The following is a 15,729-nucleotide window of genomic DNA, read 5'->3' as shown; positions in this document are numbered from 1 at the left end:
GACTCGCGGAAGCTGAGAACAGAAACTACAGAACAATACGTGCTTTCACGTCAGGCTCCAGTCTGCAAATCGTCCGGTGATGCTACGGAAGCGTGCGTGCACACCTAAATTCATCGCCTTCAGCAAAAGCCCCAAAAATTTCATTTTTTTAAATGCAGTTAACGCATGATCAAATAATTTACGCCATTAATCGAAAAGTTAACACAATATTAACGCGTTAACTTGCCCAGCCCTAGTTATTTTATATCATTTTTTTTCAGAATTTTTTGTTGAAAAGACTTTTTTTTTAAATAATAAAAAAAATGACTACATTTGAAACATTACTAAAAAGACCTAGCATGATCTAAAGAAGATTTCCTGACAATGCGTTTTCAAGCTGCTTTGAGTGTTTTCAACTCCATGGTGAAAGGCCTAAACAACAACCTACAGAGTTGGAACGTTCCTCTTGGAAAGATGACCTTAAAAACCGGAATCTGCAGGAAAAATTACAATAAAACAAAGCCTTGGCCTGTTACCAAGGATTTTAGTCAAAAAACTGTGTCGTTCAGTTCATAAATAAAAACATTATAAGCTTTATACCTAAACATGCTCTGATTAAGTGAAGCCTGTATTCTAAATCTGCATATTTCCCGCCTTAAGACGTGTGATGCGTTTAAAAAAAGAAAAGAAAAGGAGGAAATCGCCTACCCCAGTTTGCATTCTGAAAAGTCAAAGGAGTAAGAAAACAAAACAGTCCGGCTTCACTTGGACTTTTCAGGTAATATACATCCACTAAGCTCCTGTCATACCTTGTTAGATTCGTACAGGCTCAAAGAGGTGTTTAAGTGTCGTTATTACCAGAAAGGTGAAAAGTTACGTTTGTGCGGGAAAAGGGCTGGCAAGGTTTTTGAGGTTATGGGTTTTATGTAATTACATACGGCAATCTTTTTCTTTTCTGTTCGGATAGATCTCTTCCCAAAAGTATTTACTGTATTTTAGTCATTTAAATGAAGTTCATCAACGTTGTGGTTCCGGAGATCCTGTAGGAAACGTCACTTGACCTTTTTTTTTTTAACATTTCCTTGTCTGATGATGGGTGCAGCAGGTTTTGGGGGCCTGGGGCTCAAAAGGTATCACAGCAACTTTAAACCGTCAGACTCTGAGGTCATTTTCTCGATTTGACATAATTTCTTAAATTCACCTTTTAAGGCACTTGCATATAAAATACATACCCATGTGTCACATTATGAATTGCTGAACAATCTCAGCTCTCTATATAATCTGACACAGATTGACTATATCACCTGTTTTACTATTACTGAACTTACTTTTTTTAGAACAACTTTACAACCACTGGTGTGTATTTGTGATCATGGGGAGGATGACGATCAGAATAACATAATATGAACCAAAACAGACACAAAGTTCATCATATGTATCATCCAGTATACTTTATTTTATACATATACTATATAAGATACAACAAAAAGGATCACAGTGTATTTTCATGGAAAAGATTGACATTGCAATAAACAGAGGTTTAAAAACAACATTAATAAATTACATAATCAATATCTGACATAAGAATACTGAGCCATAATTAATACAACACCCTCCAAATATATATAAAAAATATTTAAGACAGTATTTTAAAACAAGTGTTGAGTGTTGACTCTCTCTCAGTCCTTCCTTCATTCTTCTCTGGGTTCCGGTCAGCCACTCTCCCATCAAATGTCCCTTCAAGCTGAGTCAGTGCATTTCCCCCAGAGTGCTTCACATCTGCTCTCCAGTCACTAGAGGTTTGCTCACGTTCACCAGGGTCCGCTCACTTAGCTGCCATCATAGCTGACAGGATACTCGTGACCAGCAGCAGGATGGGTGATGAACTCTCATCGTTAAGTCTGTTATCTGCTCGTTGACATCTTGTTGCCGTCTCGTTGGCGTCCCATTGACGTCTCGTTGGCGTGTTATCCGCCTGTGGTCAGTCCAGTCGTCTCCAATGGGACGGCACGCAGCGACACACTTCCTCGCTGAAGGAGAGACCTGGTTCACACCTTCGCCTCCTGAACTCACAGGGAGGCCTTAGACAACTGCAATGACAAAAGAAAAAGCAGGCTTTAGCATCAATGCTAAATGTCAAGAAAGGTTATGTAACTTAAAATATAAGGACGAACGTATGGCTTTTGCAAAATTGTGTTTATCTAACAAATATAAAATTGCATAAAACTTTTAAGAGCAGAAAAAGGTGCAACAAATGTAGTGCTGCATTTGTTACCTGTGTATTAACCAGTTGTGATCTTACCAAGGGGGGTATGCTGGTGTGTCTCAACTCAATACATGTTGGTCAGAGCCTGCAACTTACAGCAATATAATGCATCATGTAAGAGAGGCTCTTTTCAAGAGTTGGACATAGAACACGGTGGTTGTAGAGCCCAGAACGTCATAGAAATTATGACATTGGTGAACAAACTATTGTGTTGTGTTTGCCAGAAGAAAGGACGAATGTAATGTTTGGTGCTGGATAAATGAAAAGAATGGATTTATCCTCCTGGGAGCATATATGTGCTCAGATAATGTTTTAGTAAAGTGTATTATGAGATTATGGGATTGTTTTCAAAGTTTTGAAATAGTGACCTCAGATGATTCAATCCTGAAGTTCTGGTTCCATGGACAAAAAGTCAATAGGATTGTTTACATTGGCCTTTGGATTATTGCAGATAATACACTTTAACTTAACAAATGTTTATGATACTGGCACAACTTGCTCAGCAAAATAATCTTCACAAATGAACACAAGCTTTTAGATGTTGAAGTGTGAATACTATCGGCAGGTGTAAAAAGTAAACACTAGGCTATGAAAGTACTACGGCACGTGTACTCAAGACCTGTGAAAGCTTTGAAATTCACAAAAAGAGATACTGACTGACACCATCAGCTTAAAATGTCTTAAGATTGTAAAAAAAAAAAAAACATTGACTCAGAACAGTGCTGACATTGGCTCGACTTGAAGCTTGCCTTTTTTTAGTTTTTTTACTTGTCTGTCACAAACTACAAATTGTACTGTTACTGAATGGAGCCCATTATCCTTAGAATATAATCCACCATTTGATCCACCTCTCATAACATGTATTGTAAATACATTCATGCAACAGTTTGTTGGTAGCGAGAGGTCCTCTTGTAACCTGATTCCAATGTTCATATGTGATTCCTCCCTGGAGTGGAAGGAAACTAACGATCAATGGATGGAGTAACTTAAGCATTTTGTTCTTTCTATTTGACATCCATGATCCTCTGTTTACCAGGAGACAGAAAACACTGCTGCAAATGATTGAGAATCCTACTGCTGAAAAAAATCATAAAGAAACAATAATTGCTTTCTTCTGTGTTCTAAAGGTCAAAGGTTACGACTAAGGTTTAGATTTCATAGCAGTAGAAAGGAAAGCCGTCAGAACTACCATGTGACTTACAGCTCATGCCTAAAACACCAGTGCTTTCACCAGAACAGGATGTCAAACTGTTTTACACTTTCACTTCTGATCCACTTATTGTTCTTAGGCGTCGCGTAACCGTGTGGTCTAAATCCTGTTTTAGGGGATTTGTAACCTAACAGGAATAAAGTCCATTGAAGTGACTATATCTACTTTGATTTTCTGTACATGGAAATTCTCAAGTGCATGTCATGTACGTGGCAACAAAATAACTCCTTGAAGCCCAAAAACACAAGTGTTGGCCTTCAACAGTAGATATTTAGTGAGGGTGACCAGTTGTCCTTATTTTTCCGGACATGTCCTCTTTTTGAGACCTACAAAATGCGTCCGGCAGGGATTCCAAAAACGTCCGGAATTTTGTCTCCTTGGATATTTGTGTTTCTCTGGGTCTTTCACAATCTAGTACGCCCTTACAAGTTTTTGGAAACAATATTTCCCTTACGTTCCACCTTCTTGCTCGAGCTCTGACTGTAGAGAGAACTGTCATTGGTCGACCAATCTCAGTGTTGCCAGATGCACGATAATTATCCTCCAAATACAACCATTTTTGAGCCTTTGGTACGATACTACGCCATCACCAATCTTGCAACACTGAGCACCTTGTCACTTCCACTCGCGACGAATATCCTGTTATGCTCTGAAGAAACTAGTTTGGCAAATAACATCGCAACATCAATAATCGACTGGAATTTTAGCGGGATGAAACGATAACAGGGTTCACCTTACGGCCTTACGGCGCGACGAAGCATCCTCTTTTTCACAAACTCAAATCTGTTTACCCTGATTTAGTTAACCCCAGCCCAGAGTCAAGGTCTAAAAAATAATTACACAAAGAGGCATGGAATTAAAGAACACACTAAGCATTGGAGGGATGGAGCGCTTATTCACTTCGTCAACATGACAGAGCTTCTGAAACTGCCATGTGATTGCCAGTGCTTTTCAGGCTGTACAGTGTCACAGAATATTCAGTCATGGTTACTGAGAGATCTATAAACTAATGTCTAAACGCACAACAGAGTTCAAATATACACACACACACACACATACACACACATACAAACACACACACACACACACACACACACACACACACACACACACACACACACACACACACACACACACACTCACTCACAGCAATATACATACTAGGGCCAGATTCTAGATCTAGATTCCAACTGCTGTGTTCTACTCATAAATCACTCTCAAACAAGGTCACAAAGGGTCACGACTGGACGGGATGGATGGATGTGTATGTGTGTGTGCTTCCTTCTTTGCGGGGAGAGGAAATGGTTAAGTGACAGCTCAGAGAAGTCATTAGCACACTAAAGTCTTGTATTACATACTGGGCTCACTGCCGGACCAGCGCTTCCCTCTGAACACAGCGACACATATTGCATGTGTTGGCTAAACTGTCGGACGATACAACCGATCATGACGAGGCAATGGGCATCCATTGCCTCGTCATGATCACAGCAATGCACAACATCATGGCATCTGTCAGTCTTTGTGAACTCGACATTCCTCCTTACCTGCACGTTGCTTGGTGAAACCTCTTTCCCTTCAGGAAGCATTTGTTGGGCGACTCGTTGCACTCGCAGGAACACCTGGTTTTATTGAGGGGCTGAGCCCGCGGACACGTCTTGCTACATGAGCACTGACAGGTGTCCTTGTTGAAAACGTGGTGCTGAGGGCAGGAGGGAGCAGGAAGGTTGCAGATGCACTGGCAGGTGTTGAGGTCGAGGTGTCGGTTCGTACCGCAATCTTGAGTTTGATCCCCGCGCCGACACGCACACTGACAGGTCTCCAGGTCTAGGTCCTTATTCACGCCACAAAAGTCCGCTGAGAACACGTCTGGAGAGAGAAGGAGAGGGATCACTGATGGGTCTTGACTGGAGACAGTGTCACTGATATACACTTTGCAGTTTTCTTTTTTCATTTTACTTCAGTACTCTAATAGTACTGGAGTACAAATTGACTCATATTTCTGGGGTCAGAGTACCGCAGAAATAGACGTCAATTTGTATTGAAATCCACTTAAATGATGTATATAGCATAACCGTAGAGACTCATCAGTAATTAGTAATGTCAGAGTAACTAAAACACAAAACTAATTAAAAACTAACTACTCTAAGGCTGAGGCCTACAAAGAAAACTCATCACCTTACTCTATGTCTGATGCTGTGTTCACACCGAACGCGTCAAGATTTCGACGCGCGTCAAGATTTTATGTAAAGGCAATGCACAGCCGCGTCGAAGCTTCGTAGACGTGTATTTTCCAGCAGGCAGCACGTCAGACGTGTAGAAGCAGCACGAACAGCTCGCAGGTCGCGGAGTGAACTCGGGTTTTTAACGGGTTTGGTGTGAACACAGCATAAGGCTGAGCCTGTCCACCCTATAGAGAAAACTCATTTTAGCCACTTGTATCTGCGACCTCGTTCTTTCGGTCACAACCCAGAGTTTTGACCAAAGGTGAGAGTTGGAACATAGACCGTCCAGTAAATCGATAGCTTCTTCTTCCGACTCAGCTCCCTCTTCACCAAGACGGACCGGTGCAGCTCCTGTTTTACTGCTGCAGCCGCACCGATGCACCTGTCCATCTCCACCTTACCCTTACTTGTGAAGAATACCCTGAGATACTAGAACTCCTTCTTGGTGTAGGCATTTTGTCCCCACTTGGAGGAAGCAATCCATTGGCAGAGCAACATTGCCTTAGATTTGGAGGCGCTAACTCTCATCCCTGCCGCTTCACACTCGGCTGCAAAACGCCCCAGTGAATGCTGGAGGTCACGGTCCAAGGAGGCAAACAGGACCATATCATCTGCAAACAGCAGACAGGTGATCCTGAGGCCCCCAAACCGGATTTCCTCCGCCCCTGGCTATGCCTAGATATCCTGTCCATGAAAGTCAGGAACAGGACCGGTGATAAAGGGTAGCCCTGGCGGACGCCAACAGCCGGGAATGTGTCTGACTCATTACCGAGGATACAAACACAGAGACCAGATGGCCCATGCCAACGGGTCCAGCACCCCATACTCCTGCAGCACCCAACACAAAAAGCCCTGAGGGACCCGGTCAAAAGCCTTCTCCAATTCCACAAAGCACATATAGACTGGTCAGGCAAACTCCCAGGACCCCTTCAGTAGTCTTGCGAGGGTAAAGAGCTGGTCCACTGTTCAGCGACCGGCACGGAATGCGCACTGCTTTTTTGGAATCCGAGGTCGGTTAAGGGGTTGTGACTGTTTGCTATCATTGAAAGCATCACCACATATACAAACTATATATGACAGTTGTTTGATGACACTGATAACTATGAAATTGAGACATTCCTGAACTGAACGAACAATGTTTTCTCTTTCCTTGGGGATAACAGATGGTTCTTTTTCAATACTGGAAAATCCAGAACAACAGTAGAGCTGGCAAACATACTGTGTGTTTGTTTGTGTATCTACAGATGAAGAAACATAGATAACAAAGATACAGTTTATTGCTGACAAAATACAAGCTGTGTCTCCTCCAGCAGAGCAGCATGTGCTTACACAGACTTTAACAACCTCAATTATGTAATGAATTTCAATGCAATTTTATTTGCCCCAGAGGACAATATTAATGAAAAAGATACAAAGTATGAAGTGTATAAAGCCCTGAAATGATTTCCTAATTCAATTCAATTTAGTTTATTTTGTATAGCCCCAAATCACAAATTATTCTCGGAGGGCTTTACAATCTGTACACATGACATCCCTGTCCCAGGACCTCACATCGGATCAGGAACAGCACCCCCAAAAATAAAAATAAACTTTCACAGGGAAAACAGAAAGAAGCAATAGATGTCATGTGACCAGAATGAACAATATAACAAAGGTTACAGCACACTACATGAATATGACAGAAGTGATTCATATAATGAGTAGTATATGCGTGGACCACATTCCAGATAACCATCATTTATGAAGTAGAAGGAGGTAGAGAAGACGGGCATCAGCAAAATAGTAAAATAATAAGAACTGATTGTGTTGCTGACACTCACTTGTGTCACATTCAGTAAGGAAACGGTGTCTTAAATCCTCACTGTTACATGTTCTTTATATCGCGAATGTGTGCTCACTACTAGCCTAATATTTGTTGGATTTCTATACTGTGCCGGGGAGGGACGCAGCCCACTGTATCCGATGTGACTGTCTACCTATATTCACTGTCCTCAGTGCCGAGAGGCGTCGCCAGGGTGTGGATCAGCCCACGTGAAGGGCGTCAGGGGTCTGTGGTGATGTCGGCAACCCCTTGCGTACCTTAATGACAGGCCAGGGGTGCATCTGGCATTGTTAATCTATTAAAAAATGTATTTATTGTGGTTTTCATAAATATACTATGTTGAAAAAGTTATGTCGCTGCTAAGGACTCATGGCAGTTGGTGGTCATAGCAACAAAACATCTTTTCAGGCTAGGGGAGTTTCTAGGTTTTACAGTGTTAAACATATTTGACACGTTAAGCTAAAAAAAATGCTGAAACCTCTCAACTCTCACAGTCTGAGATGACTGAACCTGAGCCCACCAACAAAACTAAGACATGGCTCTTAAAGAAATGTTGTATCTAATTGTATTTCCTCTCTAAATGTTCTGGCCGTGTCTCACATCCTCTCAGGAAGGGGACTCTTAAGGGCACTTCATCACGTTGTTTGGCATATAGGCCACCGCAGAGGGATTTGGCAGCGTTTCTTTTTTTTTTAAAGATAATTTGTTTTGGCCGCGTATTACAAACTGTCTCTGTGTGTATTTGTACTTGTGGCTGTGGAATTTGCATTCTGCTGTTTCTCATTTGTTTACACAGAGTCCAGAGTTTTATCACAGCCAAACACACACACGGAGGAACTCAGGCTCTCAACAAACACAGCGCAGTCATAAATAGTCCTCAGTGAACACATGAGCATTCTCCTGTCACAAAGACTAACATAGAGAAGTGTGTTTCAGTGTTTATATGCATGTGCTCACAGGCATGAGGTGTTTGCAGTCATCATAAAGCAACAGGCCACACTGAACCTTCTTGTCTATTGAAAGCTACCGTATTTATTTGAACTCTACTGTAATCTCTAGGTGGATCTGCAGAGTTGGCTTGTCTGGCGTCAGATCAGTTTTGTGATCTAGTTGGACTCAAGAGACTCTCTTCACTAAACAAACTAGCTGTCATTTGCACGATTCAACTGATGCCACCTGTCAATGAGATGTTCCGTTTCATTTACCAAAATGTAATCCAAGAAGAAAACTTCATAATTGCTGAGTTCAAAGCAAAGATCAGAAGGCAACAGCCTTCTACAGTTCGGCAACTAGAAGCCTCTATAATGTTATTAAAAAATTAGAAACGAGTACTACAGCTGTCAATTATTATGGACTGTGATTTTAAGTGACTCAGACTGGCAAATTACAGTGTTGCATGGGCCCAGCTCCAACAACTTACTGGCTCTGCTCCTTAGACTCTTAAGTAATTGTTTCAGATGTTCTACTGCGATAGACACACTGGACAGTGACCTACATACAGACTGTGGAGTGAGAAGGCCTTTGCAGCGCTCTCCTGTGTATACGCTTATAACGTTGGTGACTTGGTTCTTAATGCTTTTTTCTTACGGTGTTCTTCTGTGGGTATTTGTGTGTGCGCCCTTCCATCCGTTCTCCCCAGCTACTTCCGTATGTATTGGTGAGATACAATCAAAACGTCCATTGCCAGCTGAGTTCCAGAACCACTCCCACACTGCCTGAATTAGAGAGGGGAGCCTTCCGGCCACGACCATCTGTGTCCCCGGCCTATGGATCACCTTGAAATTAAAAGGCTGTGGAGCCGCTAGAGGGGGCGAAGATAAATGACCTGTGAAGTACAGAAGACTGGACTACTGTAACCATGTGTTCACAGGCCTATATAAAAAGTGAATCAGAAAGCTGCAGCTGATACAGAACCTGCAGCTCGGGTCCTCCCTAAGACCAAGAAGTGGATCACATCACTTCAGTTCTGAGGTCTTTACACTGGCTTCCTGTCGAACAAAGAATTAACTTTAAAATCCTGCTGCTGTTTTCTAAAGAACTGAATGGTTTAGAGACTAAATACCTTTGTGATCTGCTGCTACTGTATGAACCATGAGACCCCTCAGGTGGTCTAGGACTGGTCCACCTTATGAACCATCAGACCTCTCAGGTAAATGTTTTACTGACTGTTTTTAATGTTACACTTTCAATCACCTTGTTGTTGAAATGTGCTAACAAATAAACTTGCCTTGCCTTACTCTGTTTATTACTATGTAAGTCTGTTGAAAGCAAACACTTATTTCTGCCATTAGTCATCGTGTATTGCTATCAGCAACTGTAATTGTTCATTTAATATTTACTTCAGGAAAAATAAACAGAACTTCCTTAACAATGTTTTATTAAATATGACCAGGAATACAACATGCATTTGCGTTGTGCAAATGTGTGCTTTGTGTACTCTCACCAAGGTGCTGTTGGGAGGGCCTGGGAGGAGGCAGTGGTGGAGGAGGGGGGTTGCGGTGCACATTGGCGCTCGGGCCGACACAGCGACACTGCCTGCTGCTCCATGACTGAGAAGGAGGACACGACCTGTTGGCTACGGGACACCTACAACAGAGAGACACAGACACAAAGATGTAAAGACACTTAAGACCTTCTTGATTGTCACATCCCTAGAGGTGATTTCCCGATTGTATACGATGAAACACATCATTCACATGTTCCAAGTTAAAGTTTTTTTTTGGCAGTTTTTCCTGATCCGCTGTGAAACAGGCGTGACCTAGAGAGAGACAAACTCTTTTCAGCCCTGTTTTTCACTTAAATAAATAACTGGGGCAGCAAAGGTCCATGTTTCTTTTACATAATCTTCAAAATGTTTGGAGTCCAAATAAACTAAAACCAGTAGCAAACCAGCCCAAAACTAGACATTTGATTTGGTAAATTGTCCGTTTATTGTACTTATATCGAAGTATGTGTACGTCTCTTGACCACTCAAAGCTCTTTAACACTACATGACATCATTCACCCATTCACACACTGATGGGAGGAGCCACGGTGAAGGTACCGCCTGTCCATCAGGATTAACTAACATTTATACACTGATGTGAGGTGCTATCATAAAGGTACCACCTGTCCATCGGGACTAACTAACATGCACACACTGATGGGAGGAGCTACCGTGAAGGTACCGCCTGTACATCAGATCTACCTCACCATTAATACACTGCAGGAACAACATTCGGGGATAAGTGCCCAAGGAATCATCGACATGGAGCTGGGGATCAAACTGCCGAGCCTCTGATTAAAGGACAACCCTGAGCCATAGATCTGTTTGTGTGTGAATACTAACTCGCTTAAGCCATTGCCCATGATGAGCCCATTACTTATGATTTGAGTAATTGAAGACTAAAAAACACCTCGAGCTGAGGAAGATTTCCTGGACCGACTTTAATCAGCTGGTCAGGAGAGAGGGAAGTATCAAAGGATTATCTTTTACGAAACATCTCTGGGACTTCTACTGCCCACTGTCCCTCTTTGTAAGCAGATATGAAAACATGCAGTGGCACGCCTGCTCATGCTGCATTGATCACATTTAGAAATGTTGTATTATTGAATATTATCCGGCAGAACTCAATGAAAAGACTATGGATGTACTTTCTCTCACAAAGTGAACCTTCAGTTTATCAAAGACTTCTCCTAGCAGGGCAACAAGCTCAGGTAAGATCATGAACAAACACTATACCTACATAATATCAGCATGTTAACATTGTCATTGTGAGTGTGTTAGCATGCTGATGTTAGCCTTTAGCTCATAGCACCACTGTGCCTCAGCCTCACAGAGCCACTAGCATGGTTGTAAAGGTTTAAATCGCTGCCAACCTTACCCAAATACCTTTAGACCAACGTCCAAACACAGATGCACACAGATACAAAATGTATAAATAAGCATTTGAAACATGTTGACAGTGATCAGCCTGAATGCGTCATAACGAAACACTCCATACTAACATGCTACTTGAAACCAACAGTATTTTCTTATGCAATAATCAGGAAATGCTGTATTTTCACCAGCAGCTTTACTTCCTGTGTGGGGGGATAGATGATGGAGACAAACTCTTGATAAATTGTCCAAATCGTGTCCACGAGCTGTCCACACCTCACTGAGTTAAGAACTCAATGTGTGCCAGGCCACCTCGGCATGTGGTCGGCGCGTACAGACCTGATATTTAATGCATCTGAGAAGGAATAGGAGGGTGAAAGAAAAAGATGTGAGGGAGGCACAGAGACTTTTGGGAAGTCACTGCTGTGTTTCTTTCACTTCACTTAACGTGAAACATACGAGTTGTTGGATGATTTGTGGGTGAGAAAACCTCCAATGTGTTTCCTTTTGCTGCCATAATCTGACACACAGTGCTGAACCCAACTGTTGTGTGTGTGAAAGCAGATATAGTTAAATACCAGCATGTATCAACATTCCTCTGAAGTCACAAGTGGGGTCTCTCTTTCTCTCTCTCTCTCTCTCTCTCTCTCTCTCTCTCTCTCTCTCTCCTGGCAGAGTATCAGGAACCTTAGCTACAAACCTGCAAACCACCAATGAAGCACCGATCCTTGGGTCACCACAAGGAGACAGTCTGCACTCAATTGCTCGTGTTTACGTCAACCAGACATAATTGTTCAAGAATAGACTATAACATTTAATCCAACTCTAATATATTCACATCATTCTGTTCCCAGGACACACACCAAAATAATACACCAAGAACTACTTCCTCATAGGATCCTGACGGTCACAGAAGGTTCTGGAGAGGTCCTAAATCACAGCATGCTTCATGCAGGTATGCACTCAAGAACATACCAAAATCTCATGGCTCTGTGAAGTTAATCAAGAGTTTGTGTGTGTGTGTGTGTGTGTGTGTGTGTGTGTGTGTGTGTGTGTGTGTGTGTGTGTGTGTGTGTGTGCATGTGTGTGTGTGTGATCCACAGAGACAGATTGATACAGTGAGTATGAGCGCCTACTCCGGCAGCGATCTCCTGATGATGCTGTGAACTTGTTTGTAGACGTCCAGTTTGGACAGGCAGCTGCACTGCGTGTGGTTGGCCACACTGATGGTCACTGGCTTGGTGCCTTGGGTGATCGGTACTGTGATCTCGAACAGCTGCAAAGGAGAGAAGAATCAGAGAGAGACAAGGTGAGTAAAGACAAGGGGCAACAAAAAGGATAGTGCACCAAGAGGAAGGCCGTGCACTTTCTACATGTTCCCTCAGGTGAGCATGACAGGTTGTCTCTGATGGCTCCACAAGTTTCTATTTAATCCAGTTCACCATCTTTTACGATCAGAAATTCAATTTTTTTTGTCCCGCCATTGTACATCTGACATCATTTTGTTGCTGTATTCTAAACCAAACTTTCCGTGATGACAATGTTTCAATGACAAAAGGTGCCTTCAACAAGGAACCTTCAACAAGGAGCTTTCAACAAGGACATTTCATTTCATTTAGCTAAAGCTTTTATCCAAAGTGACTTACATTTTCGCTCTATACACCATATGCACAGCAACGGGGAGCAATTCAGGGTTAAGTGTCTTGCTTAAGGAAACATCGATGTGGACTAACAGAGCCGGGGATCGAACCACCAATTGAAAGATGGGCATGCTAACCACTGAGCCACAGACGCCCCTACCCTTCTACAAGGAGCATGAACAAGGAGACTTCCACAAGGAGCCTTCATCAAGGAGACTTACACAAGGAGCCTTCATCAAGGAGCCTTCAACTTGGAGATCTCAAAACTTGAATCCTTCCCATTTTCTAAAATGGGAAGGATTAGCACTTGAAGGAAAGAAAAAGTAATAAGGAGCTGGGCTTGGTTTTCACATGGCACTGATGAAGACACCTACAGACTGCTGAACAGAAGAGAAGAAAAACCCTGAAAGCCACTTCACTCTTTCAATCATGGAATTGAACAACATGAATAGAAACTAATTAGTCTCATTGACCCCTGTTCAAGCCTCTTAAACAGCTTGAACAGTCTCTCTCCCTCTCATCCTAATGAGGATATCATTAAGTCTGACCTCAGTCTTTCTGACCTGGTAGAGAGTTCACCATGGTTACAGAACACAAACACACGCATAATGAGAGCTTTTTGAGATCACTGAGACCACAACCGGGTAGAAAAGTTCACTTGGACATGTTTCTTAAATTTGTGGTTGAGTTAAAAATCTATCAAAGTCTCCATACTTAAGCATCAACTTCCTGCAGAAGAAAATGCTGAACTGACAGTAGGTGTTAATGTAAGCATGGATGCTTGCGCCTCTATATAAGCCCTAAGATAAACTACACCTGTCTAGGTGAACAGCCTTCACCCATGTCATCTGGGATCGACTCCAGCGCCCCCGACCCTGAATATGATAAACAGTCTGGATAATGGAATGAAAACTGTTCAAGTGTCTTTTAATTTAAATATAAAGACTGAGTTTGAACACAAATGGCAGTGTTGCCGGATTTTTTTTATCCTCTAAAAGTAGGTAGAGGAAAAGAAAACATGACAAAGTCAATCTTGTTAATGAAACTTTATAACTCTTTGAAGTGGTCTCCATGGTCTCCCCGAACTCCTCCCACTCTTGGGGGTTCAGCTGCAGCCTGTTGCAGCTTCAGCCCATTGCAGCTTCAGCCAGATGCAGCTACAGCTTGTTGCAGCTGCCACTGTTCTGGTGAACTCGTACCTGTCTGCTCCTAGACCAACCAAACCCAAAAGGCCTTCTTCTTTAGTGAAACGACCAGAGGGTTCTTAGATTGCAGCCACAGCAGCACAGACGGTCGTCAAACCTTTTCCCTCTTCAAATAAGCATTTTTAATTATAAACGCTACCTTTTGAAAACCAACCTATTTTCGGGCCCTTTTCAATTCAATTCAAATTCTGTGTAGCCCAAAATCACAAATACAAGATTTGCCTCGGAGGGCTTTACGATCTGTACACATAACATCCCTGTCCCAGGACCTCACATTGGATCAGGAAAAACTCCCCCAAATAAAGATAGTAAAAACCCTTTCACAGGGAAAAAAATGGGGAAGAAACCTGAGGGAGAGCGGAGGGAGGTCTCACTCTCCCCTTTTCCCTTGACATATTGCATACCCAAACTAAAAAGGTTGTATCTCTGCAACCATTGGGGCTATTTCAATCATTTTGATTATCATAAAAGGTACACATCTGCTATTTTGTTCAGATGTGTAAATATCAGTCTATATGTTACTGGTTAAGAGTAAAGAGAGTAAGCATGTGAACATTCAGCATGTGAACATTCAACATGTGAACATTCAACATGTGAACATTCGCTCTGCAAAGGTTGGCTTTGATAAAGTGAAGCAGAACAGAGTTAGAGAGGGTTTAGAACAGAGAACATTTAGGCGAGGTCTCCAATATGTGCATTGGTGCACATCTGTGACAGTTGAATTGTCTCATGTACCAAATCATAAAGAGACGCAAAAAGTCCTGGGATACACCCTCTGTTATCCTCAAACTATCCACACGCTATTCACTGTTCTTTGATGATTGATCGAGCCATGCTGGGTCTTTGGAGCTTTTAGGAGTAGCCTGCCAGTTTGGCTAATATTATTTTCTCAGGACTACTTTATTTAATCGTTCCTGATGGAATTGTTTTGTGGCAAAACATGGAAAGGGTTATTCCTCTGAAGAGCATGAATGTGCTCACAACATTTCAAGCCAGGTTGCCTGATATTGTTGGTGAGTATGGAAATCCTGCTCGATGGGCCAATGGAATAGTGAAAAAGTCATTGAAAAGGATTAATTGTCTAGGGATCGTGAATATATACATCCAATGTATCTGCCATCTGGCAATCAGTTGTGAAGACCTCTTGCAATGGACCGGAACGTTAGGAGGAGGGGCCAGCCAGCTGACATTACCATTGTTGGGCTTCATTAAGCAAAAAATAAAATATCTCTAATATAGCATATGTGATGTATTAAAGGTAACGCAGCCAACTATGACAACACCAGGACACATCATTCACAATATGAAAGAGAACAAGTGAGACACTTTAGAGTGAAAATAGATTTTAGAGTGCTGGTGTTGAGCTGAACCCTTATGTAGAGACCAGACAGACATAAATGCTTAAAGACACTTACAGTCAGTCAAAATGTAAATTATACAGTTTAGCAAACTTCTATTACCTGCTACGTGTCAAAAGCTCTCAATGATTGCCAGCTGCTTCAAGGCAGCGCCAAAGTAAATCAGTA

At 42.2% G+C, this 15,729-nt stretch overlaps 1 protein-coding gene across 1 annotated transcript in view; it reads right to left on the bottom strand.

The window, feature by feature from the left end:
• Positions 1-1,482: 1,482 nt before the first annotated feature.
• Positions 1,483-15,729, bottom strand: part of vegfc (vascular endothelial growth factor c) — a 39,726-nt gene continuing 25,479 nt past the window's right edge. The window contains exons 4-7 of the mRNA XM_068592069.1: positions 12,495-12,634; positions 9,943-10,085; positions 5,000-5,321; positions 1,483-2,069 (exon numbers count right to left, since the gene is read on the bottom strand). Of these exons, the coding sequence (XP_068448170.1) occupies positions 1,961-2,069; positions 5,000-5,321; positions 9,943-10,085; positions 12,495-12,634 (714 nt within the window). The 3' untranslated portion in view covers positions 1,483-1,960. The remainder of the gene's footprint in view (positions 2,070-4,999; positions 5,322-9,942; positions 10,086-12,494; positions 12,635-15,729) is intronic.

Source organism: Clinocottus analis, unplaced genomic scaffold, assembly GCF_023055335.1.
Source record: "Clinocottus analis isolate CAN_PGR_092001 unplaced genomic scaffold, fCliAna1.0.p SCAF_26, whole genome shotgun sequence".
Lineage (NCBI taxonomy): Eukaryota > Metazoa > Chordata > Actinopteri > Perciformes > Cottidae > Clinocottus > Clinocottus analis.
Note: the sequence above shows the minus strand (reverse complement) of the source record. Positions and strands in the feature narration are given on the sequence as shown.